The sequence below is a fragment of the Haemaphysalis longicornis genome, unplaced genomic scaffold, assembly GCF_048455015.1.
Source record: "Haemaphysalis longicornis isolate Haplotype H1 unplaced genomic scaffold, Haemaphysalis longicornis Haplotype H1 scaffold_26, whole genome shotgun sequence".
Lineage (NCBI taxonomy): Eukaryota > Metazoa > Arthropoda > Arachnida > Ixodida > Ixodidae > Haemaphysalis > Haemaphysalis longicornis.
Genome location: NW_027526319.1, coordinates 2,589,570 through 2,608,179, shown reverse-complemented (window position 1 = coordinate 2,608,179; position 18,610 = coordinate 2,589,570). Strand labels below are relative to the sequence as shown.

The 18,610-nt window shown below is 45.3% G+C and overlaps 1 protein-coding gene across 2 annotated transcripts in view; it reads right to left on the bottom strand.

Moving 5' to 3' along the window:
- The window catches only part of LOC144172799 (uncharacterized), a 168,381-nt gene that overhangs the window by 127,672 nt on the left and 22,099 nt on the right, over positions 1–18,610 (bottom strand). Inside the window, exons 2-5 of one of the 2 annotated variants that reach the window (XM_077701412.1) lie at positions 16,160–16,301; positions 15,469–15,531; positions 11,832–11,958; positions 6,655–9,271 (exon numbers count right to left, since the gene is read on the bottom strand). In XM_077701412.1, the coding sequence (XP_077557538.1) occupies positions 8,338–9,271; positions 11,832–11,958; positions 15,469–15,531; positions 16,160–16,301 (1,266 nt within the window). In that variant the 3' untranslated portion in view covers positions 6,655–8,337. Of the gene's footprint in view, positions 1–6,654; positions 9,272–11,831; positions 11,959–15,468; positions 15,532–16,159; positions 16,302–18,610 lie in introns of those variants that run through there. The other variant, XM_077701408.1, reaches the window with a different exon arrangement.

Genomic DNA, 18,610 nt, shown 5'->3' with positions numbered 1-18,610 from the left:
ACAGGTGGCAACCCTGCAGAATCAAATTTAAAAAAAAACCGAGAGTCCCTTTTAGATAAAATAGATAGGTGCATAGACTGCCATTATTCACTTGTTCACAACCTCCTGAGAAGGCATATGCACCTCGTTCAAATGTGGCTATGGTGGCTGTTGTTTTTATTCATTCAAAGAAAAATGCATCAGTATGCTAAGTGGACAACAATGCAGTTGATGCTGACCACAACTGTGTCTCATATGCGGTAATTAACCACAAAAGTTGTAACTGCTGCCTCCGTTTTGTAAACCACTTTCAGTACCACGAATGACAATGGCATTTAACACACATTGAAGAGTTATGACAGATTAAAAAACGCCACCGTTTACGAAGGCATACCATGTGTAGTCCTCGAAGCTGCTCGTTCAGCGCGAGCTGTTGCTGCTTGCAGCCTGCACTGGTCTGGATGCTCGTGGCTCCGCACAGGAATGCACTGGGACGGCACTGCCGTTTTCTTCAATCGCTTTCGTACAGGCGTCCACACCTCAGGGTCTGTGCAGTGCGAGAACAAAACAATGAGTTTTTGTATCACCAGTTCTAATTTGTTGTGACACTGTTTTACTGTTCAAGCATTCAAAGCTTAAATTCTGAAAAATATTTAAGCAACTATTCAACGTAAACATGCTTAAGGAAACGATTGAAGGCAGCGATTTACTATTTATCAGCGCTTAAAGCGTTTTAAACGAAATACAAGATGTGAACGTAGCGTCCGTTTACGCCTAAACGGTAATGAACGTTTCCGAAATTCTTTCGGTGACGCGTAAATAAAGCCTCAGAGATACGAGGGCAACAACAAATAAAGCTACCTTCGGAACGGCTCGGTTCTAAGGGGACGCATGGCAAGTGGTTTAATCTCGCAATACAACCATCCTTCCTACATGCGAGATGACGCCGACTTCAGCCATGTTTTAACAATACACCGCACTTGAGCCAGACCACAGACGGCCTCAGCTATTTACGCGAAAATTTAGAGTCTTTTAACACGGCAAACAGCAGCATCGAACGATTGTTTGCTTACCTGTACTGCTCTAGAAGAAATCCGATGCGACGAAATGCACACTGCACACCCGCATTGGCGGCGTCACGGGCTTCCCTATTCGCAGTTTCACCACCCATTCTTTCTTCATTTGCGGATCGTCAGGGAACGAGTGCAGACTTATTTCGCTGGGCACAGCTCGATTAGTGCACTGTGGCACGCAGCACATCCGGTTGCTGTTAAACTTCTTCGCCATCGCGTAAAAACGAGGCGGGAATAAACACTCCGCACGCTACAGACAGGGCGACCGCCGCCTCGATCCTCCATGCGCCGTTTCTCTCATCGGGCGCCGAGCGGCGCCACCATCTATGCGCCTTGCGAATTGGCAAGTGTGCCGTCGAGCAGTTCTATGATGGTTAACACGCGCGGCTTTGCTGTCAGTGCGTTGCTCATATGGCCTCTTTGACTGCCACTGTCTCCGCTGTAGTATGGATGACTAGTGCCACACTGCATAAAGAAAAAAGAACACTAGTGCCGTGGCAGGGTGGTTACGTTCTAATGAATTTTTTTTTCTACAAATCTTAGTCCCCTAAATCGGGCACAGTAGCCCGATCCTAGCCAAGTGGGTATGCGCCACAAGTAACAACGTCGAGCATTCTTATGTGGTGTTTCATCAGACCTTGCAGTGGGTGCAGCCTCTACTGATGCTTGCTTGCAACTGCACGCATTAATTTTTATTGGGTTAAACGAACAGGCATGGTGTCGAAGCGAGCAGATCTTTACTTTCCACAACCCGAAGCCCTAGCTAGACGCGGTGCAGGAATACATGTCATTATTTTTTCCATTTCGTGCTTTGCTGTCTTCTTTTCATCTTTAATTTTTTTACTGTTTTTGAATGAAGCTTCACTACTACATGAACACATAGTCACGTCAAGCCCTCACTGCCCAAGTTTTCACAGCGAAGCTGTATGTATGGCTACCTCTCCCCAGTTTTCATGTCGGTGGAGCAACGTAAATCGACATCCCTTCTGCCAACGTAGCTCTTGCTTGCCACCGCCGGTCTGTTTCTCAAGTTTGACACGCCTTGCACCGCCGATGCTTCGTTTGCAAGTTGCGTGATCGGCTGAAAACGGTGCTAGCGCCTCTCTCAGCAGTTTCACTTTTAACTTGCTATGGGAGCGATGCGAACGTTGGTCTACCGGCCTAGCAGAAATCAAAGGAGCGTCGGCAAGGTCCGGAACGTGAATGAGCGCGGAAACAACTAAAAGCCGTTGCCAACATGCAGTCACCGCCGTTGCCACCTCAAGTTCAAGCTTGTCGAGTAGCTGCGAATTCCTGCAGGATCAAGAGCAACTAGCATGTTCAAAACTCCGAAGTGAACTAATATTTGTATTCACCTTGAAGGGCTTTTGAAGCCATAGTCTCGGCGCTCTTTCACATCTAAACTTGCACACATCACCGGTTTCAGTTTATGCATACACGGTTAGGTGAGAAGGCAGCACATGTGCAAACGCTACTAGGTTACCAAATTTAGGTTACCATGTTTGTAGCTAGGTTACCAAGTTCGATGTAACCAAAAAAGAAACAAGTCCACTTGAAATAAATGGGTCTAGGACGAACGCCGCAGAATTGGATTTGCCCATGCTCCACTATGCCACCTTAATGAAAGTGCTTCTTCGGCATTTGGGTTTGCTTCATTATTCCGAAGCTTAAATTCACTCCCATAAATGCTTATTTCTACATGGACATTGGTTCATTTTTCACTGCGTGAAAATATCATCCATGGATATGACTTTTTCTGCACAGCTGTGTATCTTATCTGCACATCTGGCTGATGTGAGAGGGAGAGATTTTGGGCAGTGGAGTGGGGGGCCTGCAGCCTGGCAGTTCCACGCATCTCGAAAATGCGTTGCTCATTCTATTGTGGGTCGGCCGATCTTGACATTGCTCGATAGTGTTACCAAACGCCACCTTCAGAGTGGGAAAGATTGTGGGGGTGGAGTTTTGCAGTTGCGGACAGTGCTTGTGACCCGTCACCAGCTTCAATAAGGTGACGTCTACCAGAGCAGAACTGTTAGAATGACCATATTTCCAAGGCTCGGGTCTGTGTAGAACGTGGCTGGCAGATCAACATAACCGGTTCTGACAGTGCTGTGGCAGTAATGAGGCCCCGATTAGCAGAGGGGCCAGTAAAATCCTGGGAAGTGTCGTGTCACCTTTAGTAGAGGATATCAGTTTGAGCGCAAGGCTGAGGTGCATTTAGGGCCGACAGGTAAACAGCGCGCGGTGCTGAGGGGTGGACGGTGCAGGGGAGACAGCTCCGAGACCCATGCGAAGACAGATACTGTAAAAATTGGCTTTGCAGCAGTGAAAGGTGGACAACTGGAACAGGGCAGGAGATGACCTTGCCACGTAAAGAGAGTAATGACATCTTTGTGCCATCCATCATGCAAACATTGAAATATGGGAGCCAAGAGTTTTCAACTTTACACGGTCTCAGGATAGTGTGCGGGCATGAACGCTGACAATGGGATTAGGCAGGAGTGTGAGAGGAAATTGTGCCACCTTGTAAACGGTGCCTGTAATTGTTATTGATCTGACTGGTGAGGCCTTGAATTATCTGTGCAGATGAAAGGTGTAAAGTACGGGTGAGGGCCCTTTCGAGGGGCACCTAAATTTTGGCCTGCTTTTCATCAATATTTTGGTCGCTTAAGGTGGCAGTAGCTTGAGAGGCTGACATGAAGTGCACTGCCTTAAAAGTGCTCAGATATCCCTTCCTAGTGCACAGGATAAGCTTGCTGCCACTGGGTGACTTGGGATGCTGACATAATCAAGACGCAATCTGTGCTAGTGCCAGAATTGATTGGGGCAGACATGGGAAAAGGCCTCCGTGCCTGTGGCAGAAGTCATAAGGCCCGCCTAACCAGCCTTGACTGACCATTCACAATATATTCAGTGCTATTTGCTCGGAAGTGCAGTTGGCCACCAGAGCCTGCCAATCACTCAGCGTTATCGCTTGCTAAAGAGGTTTCACCAGGGCTCGCTGCAGAGGCATAGCCAACAGCCCTCGTCATTGGTAAGGTCATGAAATTAACCCGACATCGTGCCCAGCTGCATGACCAAGCACGACTTTTCCATCGTTGCTGCCACACACTCTCGAGTATGGTTTTATATTGTTGGCCTGAAATCATAGCATTAAAACACCTTCAAACCGGGTAATTCCCTGTACACGTTAATAATATCCATAAAAAAGACAAAAATTAGATCTGCATTTGGGTAATGTTAGAGTTACCGTCAAGAGTTGCAACCATTTCGTCCTTACCCGTACAGGTCAAGAAAGGGTAGTCGATATATTTTCATGATAGGAAAACAAATTTGAATGTGCACTTCCCTGCTGAGTTGGTGATGTATGCTACAAATACAAAGCCACAAGCTTAAACTACAGTCGAACCCGACTATATTCAACCCGTTTACACCGAATTATCCTTTATATCGAACTATTTCTGGATACGGTACATTTACAATGCGAATATATAGCAAAAACTACGCAAGATATGGAACAAAAATACCAGCGAAAACCTATATATCGATTGCGAAATGCAGCAAAAATGCCCCCCCCCCCCAAGATGGCTTCCGGCGAGGTGGTGGAGGAATTCCGCAGGCATACCCCTCAATGTGGATTCGCCCAGCCCTAGCACCAAAGCCCGGCCCTTCATGGGCAGCGGGCGGCTCTTTCTCCTTCCTCGACCCCGCTCTCCCTATCGTGACTGTGACGTGTAGGGCGACCTGTCTGCACCCCCCTTGAAAAAACAATGATCTTGGCCCACCCACCATGCTGTTTTTTTGTTCGTTGTGTCTGGATCGTTCACGCTTTGTGGCCTTTTTCAGGAATGTAGCTGTAGTGGCTAGCGCTAGTCTGGCTCTAGCTAGCGCGAAGTGGCCAAATTTACCTTTTACCATGAGGCTGGCAATCGTAAATCGAGTAGAAATTGGTGAGGAGTTGACGTCCTCGATAGGCACGAGGTTTCCAAGGACACCTTGTCAATGTACGCTCTGGGCAGATGTTACTAGAGAAACCGCCCGAAATTGCTTTAAATCTGCTGCCTTGTGCAGATTAAAATCCTAAGAAGTACAACCAAGGCACCGCCAGTGTTGCCTAAGTGTGGAACCACCTGCCAGAATTTCTGGACGCCGTTGCCAGATCAAAGGTCGGTGAGTGTGTGAGCGTGGATGATGGTGTCACAACCACAGGAGAGTTTGGAAGACTACATTGCCGACATCGTACGAGCACAAGCGAAAGCGGGCGCAAAAAGGAACGCAATGACAATCCTCTGGCCACAACCTCCAAAGTGATTGGTGCACTCACACTTGCCCGGCGCTTCTTTGCAAATGTGAAAGGTTTCAATTTCAGCTGCTCCGACCCTTTAGGCAACGTGGGGAAGTTACTATTGACTCGGGCAGCAAGGTTGTCCAATCAGAAGATAAACGACTATTTCTTGCGAAAGTAAGGCAGTTTCATCAATAAAGTGTTTTTGTACGTGCTATGTGCTTCTATGACGTCAATTGCTTATTGCTTATATCAAATTATCCCCTACATCGAACTAATAGTTTTTTTTGCGAGTTCGACATAACTGGGTTTGACTGTATACCATACAATTTGGAATGGCTGCAGTCATGAGACGATGACATTGCAAGCAATGTTTGTGATCAAAAATAATACGGCGCTCCTCATAACTCAGCAGATGGAACAGGAATGGCTACAGCAGCTACAGTGAATTTGAGACGACTGCCTTCAGCAAACACCTGAAAACCGCTCCTTACAACAATGCACTGCATCACAAGTTCTGCATATTTGCAACTCTGGATGCCACTGCATACATGGATTCCATGGTTGAACACGAAGCCTTTATTGTACATTCGGATTAACAAGTCCCAAAAAGTTTCCTTGAACTGAAAAAAGGTACGATTTGCAATTAGTTTTGATACTCAAGTTTTTTGGCGTAATTTTCGAAATAATAAGACCCAAATAGTACTTTTTGTTCACACATCTGGCATCAGAAGGCTGATAGTATTTATGGATTTTAAATCTTTGGGAAGTGTCGATTTTTATGTGGCGTGGAAGTTATAATAGGAATGTGGGAATATTCATTTTTTACGTAAACAATAGAATATTACTTTACTGTTTATTCACTTAGGAGGTTGAGGCATTAGAAAATGCTGCAGTATTACGCAGTAACCAATGGCGAGGTTAGGCTTCTTTTTGCTCCCAAAATTATGTTTTACCATTATTTTTGTTGCTACGTACCTTTGCTCTCACCACTGCTCTGATGCAATCGACCACCATACAAAATCACTTAGGTGACCAAAAAGAATAATTGACAGGCACTACCTCATTTTTCCCAACTGTACCCTTGCAGTTCAAACGTCAGGGTCCGCTGTGCCAAAGTGAAGAACATAAAGTGTGGGGACAGGTGCAGAACGTTGCATATGTGAGGGGGCTTCTTTAAACCGTTAACTGGAGGCAATCTGCACGACATGGATACAATAAAATGCACATTTTAGGTGCATCTTTCCTGTTTAAAGGGTGATGTGTTCATTGCACACGAATGACAAAAAGAATATTTTGACAATCAGTATAAGGCGTCCATTTATTAGGCACACACGTTTGAGCACACTTCCACGTGAGCAAATACTGTAGAAGCCAACACTGAGGTTCGTAACCCAGGCTAAGAAAGCATGGCATACAGGACACGGATATCGTAGAGTGAATGGGGAGGCGCTCACACACCAAAACATCAAATACCTTCTTTCTACAGGTGCCGGAGCAATTTTGTGTGACAGCCACTGTATTTGCCTATGATAAAAGACGCGCACAGTTTCTCGGCAAAGTTCTTTGAGAGGTACCTTACCCATAGTGCCCAGAGTTTGTCTTGGTTGATGAATGGCCAAGGTGATATTTAGTAACCTTGTGCCATGTATACAAAACACTGACTATTCCATTGTTTAGATTGTAAGAATGCAATGCATGCATATGCTACTGTGCAATCTGTCTGCAATTTTTTTATATGTGTGCAATTATCCATTGTCACATGCTGAAGTCGCTTTCAAGGAAATGTTTTTCTGACACACTCTGAACACGACAATTTGCCACCATGTGATCTTGTTGAGTAATGACCGCTTCTGTGTGAAGCTTCTCTGACAATGAAAGCAAACGGCCTTCCATCACTGTGCACCCTTCTATTTAGCAAACGACAACACAAATTTTTATGCATATAACATATCATTTATATATACCTACCCTTAACAAGAAAAACTTTTAGTATAGGCCAGAAATATGACATTTTGGTTGCCTACCAATGCGAAAAAAAGCACTTTTGCAACAAAGTTTTAGACAAATTCCCGAAACAGAGTTTTTCAACCCAAAAAATGTTTCATGACCAATCACCTGGCTTTTTTAGCAAAGAGCGTCTTACCAGCAACCCATTAGGGCTCTTTGCTAGAGTGCAATCTTTCATGATTAACCAGGTATCGCTTTTGAGTAAAGCTCTTCTGACAGATGGCAGTCATTAACCGGCTCTGTAGAAGCACTTGATCGTATCGAACCATGACCCATGATGTATCGTTTTGTATCTTTTTATTGTTCTTGCTGATTTACAGTTGTGTGCAGTGTTATATTCTTGCCCCTCCTGCTGGGGCCCTTAAATGGGCCTGCAGTATTCTGTAAATAAATAAAAAAGTATGGCCTCTCGCTAGAATGCGGTATTTCATGCTTAATAAGGTGGGGTTTTTAGTAAATCCTTGCTGAAGATGCTACACACATAGGGCTTCTGGCCAGAATGCAATCTTCCATGAATGACCAGGTAACTCTTTCCACTAAAACTTCCCTGAGAAATCGTACACACAGGGCTTCTCCCCAGAGTGCAATCTTTCGCGAGCAAACAGGTTCCCTCTATCAGTAAAGCTCCTTGGACAAATGCTGCACGCATATAGCCTCTATCCAGAGTGTGATCCTTCATGCGTAACCTGGTTTGCTTTGAGTAAAGCTCTGCTGACAGATGCTACACACATACGGCCTCTCACAAGAGTGCACTCTTGCATGGCTAACCAGGTGTTCTTTGCGAGTAAAACTCTGGTGGCAAATGCTACACACAAAGTGCCTTTAACCAGAGTGCAATCTTTTATGATCAGTAAGGCCCCCATGAGTTGTAAAGCTCTTCTGACATATGCTACACAGGTGGGGCCTCTCGCCAGAGTGCAGTCTTTCATGAGCAACCAGGTTCCTTCTATCAGTATAGCTTTTTTGACAGATGCTGCACACATACGCGCTCTAACCAGAGTGCGATCGTTCGTGCCTAACCAAGTTGCCTTTATGAGTAAAGCTCTTCTGACAGATGTTACACACATACGGCCTCTCACCAGAGTGCAGTCGTTCGTGCGTAACCAGGGTTCTTTTATGACTGAAGCTCCGCTGACAGATTCTACACACATGCGGTCTCTCACCAGAGTGCAATCTTGCATGGATAACCAGGTTGGCTTTACGATTAAAGCTCTGGTGGCAAATGCTACACGCAAAGTTCCTTTCACCAGAGTGCAATCTTTTATGACCAGCAAGGCCCCTCTGAGTGGTAAAGCTCTTCTGACAGATGCTACACAGGTAGGGCCTCTCACCAGAGTGCAGCCTTTCATGAGCAACCAGGCCAGCTCTATCAGCATAGCTTTTTTGACAGATGCTGCACACATATGGCCTCTCACCAGAGTGCGATCGTTGGTGCCTATTCAAGCCGCCTTTTTCAGTAAAGCTCTTCTGACAGATGCTGCACAGATAGGGCCTCTCACCAGAGTGCAATCTTGCATGTTTTACCAAGTTGCCTTTATGAGTAAAGCTCTTCTGACAGATGCTACACACATAGGGCTTCTCACCAGAGTGCAATCTTTCATGAGCAACCAGGTGGCATTTTCGAGTGAAGCTCTTTTGACAGGTAGTACACACATAAGGCCTCTCACCAGAGTGGATCCTTCCATGAGTAACGAGGCTATATCTTTTAGCGAAGCTCTTTTGACAGAAGCTGCACGTGTAATGACTCTCGCCGGTCTGCACTGTCATATGGTTATCATGGCATTGTTTACCACGAGAAGATTTCTTGCAAACAGTGCTAACGCCATGCATTTTACTGGAGCACACCTCCATGTATGTGCTCTGGTGGTTGTTTTCTTGATAGAACAGGCAGGAAGATGGCTTCTCTTCAAACTGGATTCCCAGGCTGTCATCAGAAAGTCACAAGTGGGCACAATTAGACAAAAGGTTAAACAAAATTACAATCCAATAATGCAAGGAACATGAAAAGTAAGCTGCTTGGCCTTACAAAGCAGTTTTTCTTTCAGTAAACGGTCAGTGTTAGTGCAAACACACTAACAGTACACAACAGAGGTCATAACTTTATTAAGCAGCTTACAAACTGCGAGTAGGCTCTTGGGTCTATGATTCTTAAGATCTGTGGTATCTGCCTTTTTATGAATAAGAATATTGTTGGTGTTTTGCCACACCAACTTATGGGCACTTATCTTGGCCATGTTGTGCTTAAAGGGGCACTGACACAAAAATTTAGCATCTTGTTTTTTTCGTTGCGATAAGTAGCTAGTGACCTACTTATAACCTGTAGAAACCTCATTTGCTTCAGCGTGCGACGGTTGTTTAATTAGAGGGATTTTAAATGCGGCCAGTCGCGGTTTCGGTTTCAGCGAGTGCCGCGAAACGATGGATTTTGTGGATTTTGTGTGAACAAAGCTGACCACGTGACCGTCAGAGGGATATCACAGAGCAGAACCGCCGTAGCACTGTCGAATCCGCATCGACGGCAGTTTCTGCGAATGCCCCCACGTACTGATCTCGTGAGGCGCTTAATTAAAAAGCGACCGTGGATGTGACGCAGGCGCTGCGAGTGCAAATGCTACTGCGGCTAAAGAACGACGCGCGACGCTCGAGGCGGTGGGTGGCAAGACGCGCGCTGGGAGCAGCCGGCCGGTCTGCCTACAGGTCCGCCTACAGATGTGTTTGGCTCAGCACTGCGGCGGATATTCGAGTGCCGCTCTCGTAAGCGGTGCAGATGACAATTTTTAATGCAACCCGCCATCGCATCATTAACTCCTTTCTCATTTAAGCCACTATGGTCGGGACTTGGGGACAATTTCGTGCAGCGGTAACAAGCTATCACTCGAGCTACCTGCGCCAGCCTGGGCCACTTCGCGGCCGTGGCCGCCGCCTGCACAGCGACCGTGCGGCTAGCTCAGTGGGCTTTTCGTGCCTCCGGCGCGTTTTCGCATCCAATGGTAATAAACAGTAATAGAAACAGAGTGCCTGGAATCGCTGTAGAACTTTGGTCGCGGCCAGCTGCTCGATTAGCTGACGAAATCACGGCGCCTCCGCCGCCAACGACGGGTCGTTAGTTCTCGAGAACAGAAGCTCCGCCCTCCGGCCCTCCGATTGGAGCGGCGAGCCGGGCGAGCCCGCGTAAAACGCCGGTAGTGCGGAAGCGGCAAACACAAACTCGTGACGTGTTTGGATGTTGTTTATTTACAATTGCGCGTGGTCTTCTGCTGGCTGCTCGGTTGCGTTTCGCACACTTCAAAAGTGATTTTAAATATGTTCTAGGCTGTATTCGCCGCTGATATTTTGCAGATGATGTATATGTGTTCCCACCAATCTATCTCCGACGTTATCTCGCCTTCAAAATTTTGTGTCAGTGCCCCTTTAATGTTACCCCAGCTCATCTCTGAGTGCGTACATTCCGTCTTTGCCAATGGCCAGCTTTCTTTAATTTGCTTTCCTACTTCCTCCTATTTGCAGTGTTTCCTCTATCACTGCCATTTTATATGCACGAATGCCATTTGTTTTACTCCTGTTAATCATTTCAGACAGCTCCGCTAACTCAAGTTGATCCAGTGCAATTGACATGTTCATGTTATTAGGTTTTGCAATTAGTGCCTTCCTTATCTTAGTCAGTTTCGCTGTTCCTTTCCTACATGCTCCTTCTCCCACAGCTGCTGCAGATTCTGTGGTTGCCGTTGTTATTTTGTTGTATAGCCTGTCCACACCATTCTCGGACTCGTTTAGGAGCGCAAACATGTTTTGGGGTTATTTTAAACTCCTCCGTTTTGGCTCTCACTGACTGCACGCTCGGTTTGTTAGTCTTCACCAGTTATCTTCTTTCTCATTTAAGATTCAGGCTTACCTTGCACCTAACTATCCTATGATCACTGCTTCGAACCTTACTTAGAATGTCTATGTGCTGAACAATACCTGGACTTTCACTTAGGATGAAGTCAATAAAATGACAAACCCGGCTCAGCACAGTGTACAGCCTCCCAAATTATAATAATATAGTGGGAGCGACGACCGATCTGCATGTCAGCGCCTTATCACGGTGTTCATCAGCAAAATAGCCAAGGGTACGTGCTCGCGCTTAGAACTACCTGTTGTGGGAGTGCCCTCTGCTCCGCTGTTCTTCTCAGGGTAACACAGCCCTGTTTTTCTTATCTTGCAAGGCCGTTTTGCTATGCCAAAGATAGCTAAGCAGCGTGGGGCACAAAGTCATTCAGGTGCAGTGGCAGAGGGTGTACCACTCTCAAGGGAACAGCATAGCAGATGACACTCATTCAGCAGATAGCCCTATGCAAGTGTGCATACTCTCGCCTATTTCGCTGCTGAACACCGTGATAAGGTGCTGACATGCCGGTCGGTCGTCGCTCCCACTATATTATTAAAAATTAGGGAGGCTGTACATGTACAAGCAACAGCATTACAAGCATTGCACCTTTACCTACCCTGTGCTGCCAGGATGTGGGCAGCCGGAGCAGGCGTGAAGGCTAGCTTTTGCCACAGTGTCTGCACTGGCTTGTGATGCATAGTCTTTGTTATGTGTTAAGGCTTGGGCATCATTCAGCTCCAGCACTGCAAAAATAAAGTGACAGCATCTAAAGAAACCGGTGTTATACCAATCTTTACTGTACGGATGAATGCACCATGTTTGTTTTCCCAAGCAAAGAAAAACTTGCTGATGGCTCGAGCATCTTTTCAGCGCTCGGGTAGACTTCCATGATGCAGCATCAAGTCCCAAACGCCATTAATCTGACAAAGCCAAAACGCTACTCGTAAGTGCCTGACTGGTCTTGAAGAAGTTAGTAGGCTTGTCCAAGTTGAACTCAATGTACATGAGACAACAACTCACGCTACCTTTGAAATTGGTTAGTTACACTAAAAGAAACATGCTTGTTTCTATTAGGTGTGCATTTCGCCTACCCAGTCTCTTTTCACCTTTACTAAAAGCAGATACTATATAATAGGCCTTTGTGCAAGAAAAAAGTGGCATTTAGACTGTGCTCATTGCTTTATGAGTCGCATATTCCTCTTTTTCGTGACAAATATTTTAGGAGACACTGCAAACTTAATTGGTACTAGTACCATATAGGACAACTGCTGTAAATATTTTAAAGCCATAAGTATTCACAACCAGTATGTGATATTGCTAACTGGTGTTTTGCAATAGGTTTCCAAAAATGTCTGCTTGAAACTACACAAATGTCTCGTAGTACTGTTGGTATCTGCTGCTTTGCAGGGCAAGCGACGAGCTTTTAATATTGCTGGCTAGATGCCAGACACAGCACATGGCCACTATCCTTAGATCATTAAGCAAATGATCTAGCAAAGAAGTTGCAAGTGCGCGCTTGTCCCGTCGTCCTTCTTTACCGTTGTTGTCCAAGTCACGCTCTATTTTTTGTAATCCTTAGACCAGCATGCAGATGACGTGTGGCAATGCATAAGCTGTAAACTAATTGCAAATACAGTGGAATCTCAATGATACGATTCTGAGTCATTCGAATTTCGGGATGATACGAATTGCTGAGAAGTCCTGGCGAAATTTCTTTGTTTGCAACGGACAAAATTTCAGCTCCTACGGACAGATCTGCGCAGCCCCATGGATGATAGGAACGAGGCACCCGACTGCATAGCTAGCAACTGGCAGCGACGTATGGGCTCCCTCCCTTCTTGGTTAGTTTTTCTTCGGGAATGGCCAGGCTGTTCTTGTGTGAGCGCTCAAGGCGCGCCGAGTCTGCCGCGGTCGTGCCGCCGGGAGCATGTGTTGAAAAATTTGCAGCTGATCCAACAAATTTACGTCTTTCTTGTTTCTGTCAAACGTGCTAGTAATATCTTCTTTTGCCGCTGGCTGTTTCATTATACGCACACCAGTGGCCAGTAGGAGTGGTAGCCTTTGGCGTGTACCCTCGTGCATGCATCGTTTCGCTGTGCTGGCATGCAAAGCAGGACATTTCAATGAAATTGAAATGAACGCAGCCTACCACTGAGGCTGAGGCATTGTATTTTATGGCGTATGTTCGATGTAGTATGGGGCCCATCAAAAGAGTGCAAACATCAAAAGTTCCCGCTACATTTATTTTCGATTTGCGCGTCTCTGCTGCCTCTATGTTCGTTTCACAAAAATGCTTAGGAGGCCTGCACCGTTACTGTTTTCCCATGCATTAGCCGTTTGTGGTGTCACAAAGTGAAGCGTGGAAAAGTGGATGGGGCATGGACACCTGTGTTTATGCCTTTGCAATTTTCTGCGATAATAAGTAACCCGTCCCGCTGCAAGTAGTATATTTGTATTTGCATGACTCTAATGTGCCGACAAAGGCAAATTTGCTTCTACAGTTCAGTGTAGCTTTAAGGATGCCTACAACAAAATTGGCACTCATGGTTCGGAACAATGACTTGCACCCATTGCATGACCAAAAAATTTTTTAGTTTCAAGACAGTTTGTTGAGGTCATAATTTCGAGAAATTAGCTGTTTAGCATTCTCGATTTAAGAGTGCGTCATCATAACAGACATCAGCAAGTCAAAGCAGTCATGCAGAATAAGCAGTGCACACAAAGCTACTTTTTTGTCACAGTACACATGTAAACCAAACGAAAAAAATTCAGAGGGTAGAATAGTCGCAACTTGGAAATATGCCGAGAAAAACAAAAAAGACCAACATTCCCGCTTTGTCAACAAAAACAGCACATGTACTTGTATCTATCTCTTTGTTACATCTGATTGACTGTTTTAATCTCACAGTCATGACACGGCCATGACATTCTAGACTACAAACTATACTCGGGTACAACTTTCTGTGGTAATGGAGCGAAAGCTACGGAGGGAGGGGGAGAGGGAAGCTAGCTGCTCTGTGTTACTGCGCGAAGTAGTTCCCAATAAACTGGTTTCGGTTTCAGTTTCGGCGTAACCGATACGAGTTTGACACAGTTCATTTCTTCGCATAAGCTCCGTAGTTGAGTGCGCTGAACCACGATCACCGAGCATGCAGGCATATTGGCGTTTCCTACCACACGCTTCATTTGTTTGTAAACAAAGGCCAAGGCTTTGACTGGACACGGCCCGAGCGGCCGTGAAGTGGAGAACTCAGACCGACTGCGGACTCTGCATCGTTCAGAAAATAAGTGAAGTTTGTAAGCGCTGCAGTTTTGAAGGAATGCACCGATCTGTAAACTGTTCTACTGGGCAGCACCACCGGCATGTGCGGCGTACTTACCTATCGCGGTATACCAAATGAGCAGCATGCACACATGCTTACGCACACGCTCGCTTATGCCGGGAAACTGGCTAACCGAGCAGATTGCGAAAACAGCAGAGAATCCCGGTTGCATCAGTCTCACTTGGGTGTACACTTTGCAAACCACTCGCTTCGTTTGTTTAAACAGGGAAGCTTCTTATAAATCCTACGCAGAGAATGAAGTGGCGAGCTGCCGAAAGCCGTCAACAAGAACGCCATGTTTTTGTTTTTTTGGGGGGAGGGAACCATTGCGACGCTAGCGGCGACCGCCGCAACCACAAATATCCGAAAATGTAAAAAAAATGCCCTCTGTTTTATATATTCTGGCTAGTAATTTAGTAGCATTATCACTGCGAGTCTAAAACATAAGAACTAAATATTCTTGAATTGCTGAGGTTACCGCCAGCCAATTATTTTTGTTGAACTACTTCCAGGTGTGCAGTGAAAAGGCGTGGTCCGGCTGCGTAGCCTTGACTGCACTGCCACAGAAAGTTGTCCCCGAGTATAGACTACACAAACCATAGTGCGGAAAAGTGGATGAGGCGTTGACACCTGCTTTTATGCCTTTGGAATTTCTGCGATAATAAGTAACCCGTGCTGCTGCGAGTACTATATTTGTATTCACAAGACTCTAATATACTGAAAATTAAGGTGGTTAAACAATTTCCCACTCATGTCAGTGTCTCTTTTTAAATTCCCCATTTAGTAAATTATAAATGTTTAAAACAACACCATGAGCATACTGGATCAAGATTGCACAAAAAGTTATTGAGAAGGTATATGCCAATGAAATTTGTAATTCTGCTGTCACCTACTTCAATGTATAAATAGAGAAAAGATTTGTAACCTCACCGAGAAATTCCTTTTCTGTTTGGGAGCTTGTACTGACGTGGAACACAAGCGCGCACTGTGTACCTGAAAAATATTTAATAGTAAATACATACAGAATAGCTGTTACACAGAAAAAATTTGAAGGTTCATTAGTGTATCTAAAAATGCATAAGAATCTCATCGTCGTGCAGAAACCCGAGGCTGACCCAATGCACGCACCTTGCTTTGGCCTGCACAACTCCAGAAGACTTTTTTGCACATAGTTTATACACTGTAGTTTATAGTTTATACTAGTCCCCATGTGCTCCCTTTTTGAGGTCTCATTCGTAACACCGCTTCAATTTCTTTCACTGCTCCAGCAGCCAACTCGCCCACATTAATCCTGTGGCAAATGCCCTTTTGTTGCTCGCCGGTATCAGGCCTTCATCGCCGTCTTTCTCGTTTACTCGTCTTATGCCACCTGCTTCGGCTTCAGACTCGACTTGAAATGCATAGAAGTGGTTGCGTAACTCAAAAGACCTATCAAAGCAGTGGCAGCTGGCATCCCATGCTTCTACTTGTCTGCGTGGCAACGCAGCCAGTGTTCCCAGGCCTTCCATGCGGTACATTAACTGTCGTTATCCACTCAAGAAAAAAAGCTCTATTGCTGAAGCAATAGGAAAATCTTGCCGACATGCCCAATCTACTGTTGATGCAATAACGAGAAGGGTACCTGCGGCACTAGAGGTGATGGCTGCCTGTGTTTCTCGGCAGCAGGAGACATCCCAGTTGCTCTCTGCATCCCTGGACATTGCCATGACGCAGCCCTGGGGCACTGACGATGACACACTTGGCATGCAGGCACTTTGTGCCTTCTGTAACCAAAAAAGGCAGCCAGTGAACATTTTCACAATCATATTTAGCACCAAAGAATCAGGAATAAGCCAGTTAGTAATTTAATACTTTTACTTCCCGATAAATAAATGGTTAATAGGTCACTTTCCTGCCACAAAATTCAATAACCATGCATGCATTCTTCAGTCTCTTCTCTGTTCGAAATGCAGGCGCTTTCAAACACAATTGTACACGTCAATGTTGAAAGCTTCCTGCAGGCTTAATTCCAAAGAGGCTTAGTACCAAAAGGATGAAAAATAAACGTCTGTTTCATGAAAATCAGCTCTGAGACAGCATCAACAGAGTTGGGAGCAGTTTTTGGTGCAGCAAAATTTCAATTTTGAAATAGAATTCCCTTGATTTGGAGCAGTTCACGACATTGAATACATTGTCTTAGGAGCTTAGAAAACAACTTTGTAGCAACTCTGAGGAAGACACACCCTTTTGAGTCAGCTTAGAATATATACAAGACTAAAATAACCTTTAAAGTGCTTTGATGAGAATCACAAAGTACAAAGTGTACTACCTTCTTGCAAACTTCTTAAAGTTTATTGAGGCTGTGTGCACAGACAACGTAAAATGCCGTAAAAAAATTGAAATTGAAAAGCACCGCAATTAAGAGGTGTTTTTTACCATTTCAATGCAGCAATTACTATGTTTGCAATGTGTCCCTGCGTTGTATGCCGAAGTGTTGCGCCACGGCACATTTCCTCGAAGTGAGGTGGCGGTCGTCGCGCCATTACAATTTTAACGGTGTGCGTTCACCCAGATAATTTTGGTATTGGTGCTGTTTAGTCACTTTGCTTTTCGAAATAAATTTCACTTGACATACATCAATTATTATTACTCGTGTAATCAGTCCGCAGGGGCGAGACAGCTGCGCATATTGCGCAGTTTTGATACAAATTTGTTTTCCTGCGCCAGGCTGCTCCAAAAGCTCGAAAATTGAAAAAATTGCGCCAAACTGCTCCAGAACAGTCTTGAGAGCCCAGGATTTTAACGCTCCCGTCAGTTTCAGTGGGGAAAAATGCTTACTGACGGCATAATCTTCCAGCACCCCCAAGCTGATGCTGTTTGTGAAGGTTTAAGTGATTGATCATTTAATAAAAAAACGCATAAAATTGTCCCCAAAATAGTTTTTTCGAAAGTCACAATGTAGGATTGCACATGTTATATATCCTGTGAGTTTTTAAAGTTTTGCCATCGACAAACATTGCAAAGTCCCGCAGAAAAAATGCTTATGTGTTGCACTGAGGCGACAAACTATCTCCGGAACGATATTACATGGCGCCGCCGGGCGAAGCAGTTGCTTGTGGTTCATCAGGCAGAGTCTTTGCCTATTTCTACCGTGGTTCTGGCTATTGGGGGTGGCTGGGTTTACATTCAGTCGTTAGATCTGTTACGGGAAGCTGCGCGACTCGAAAGACGGGAGTTCATCAAAAACAACGCGGTGCTCGCGAATTCGCCGTGTTTCGGCCTTGAGTGTGAGGCGCGGTGCGTGCTTGAAGTGAAATTTCGGAACCATTGTGGTGTTATAAAACGCGGAGTTATTGCTGCCTTTGACAGCGAGCTTGCGAGCGGCGGGAATGGGACGATCGACACTGCAGAAGTGGCGGCGCAGGCTACATCGCCGCAAAATGTTGGAGCAGTGTCCGCGGGACAAGCTATTATTGCACGCTAGTAATAATTGTTCATCTATCTGAAGTGAAATTTAATGTCAAGAGGGAGGTGGCTAAACATACCAACGTTGCTCAAATTCGACCGCGCACCTTGGGAATTGAAATGGGAGGGCTGGTGGGTTGTGTCGACTGTCACCTCGCTTCGCGCAACTTTTGTCATGGTTGTGTGTAAAGCCAAGTCTGGAATTACAAAAATGATACTTTCAGCATTAAATGCCTTACCATTGCTTAGGTTTTCTATTCGATATTTTCAGCGGCTTTATGCGCTATTTATGCAAAGAGCCTAAGAATTTAAAAATAATTTCTAAAAAGGTAGTGCAGTTCGTACCTTGGGATAGCCTGGTTGAAAAAAACTTTATTGAAAGGCTGTTTCAATGTTATGTACGTTCAAAACCGGTCAAAAATTGCACTTTCCCCCCCGAGTTGCGAAAAATGCGATTCGTTAGGCTCCTAGGTTGACATAATAAATGTCGTTCTGCTCCAAATCAAGGTTCTGCTCCAAAATCGAGATTTCGCTGCTCCAGAAACTGCTCCCAAATATGATTCAGCTGTCTCACCCCTGCAGTCCGCCTAAAGGTGCTAATGCCAGAACATATCGGGGCAATGCAGCA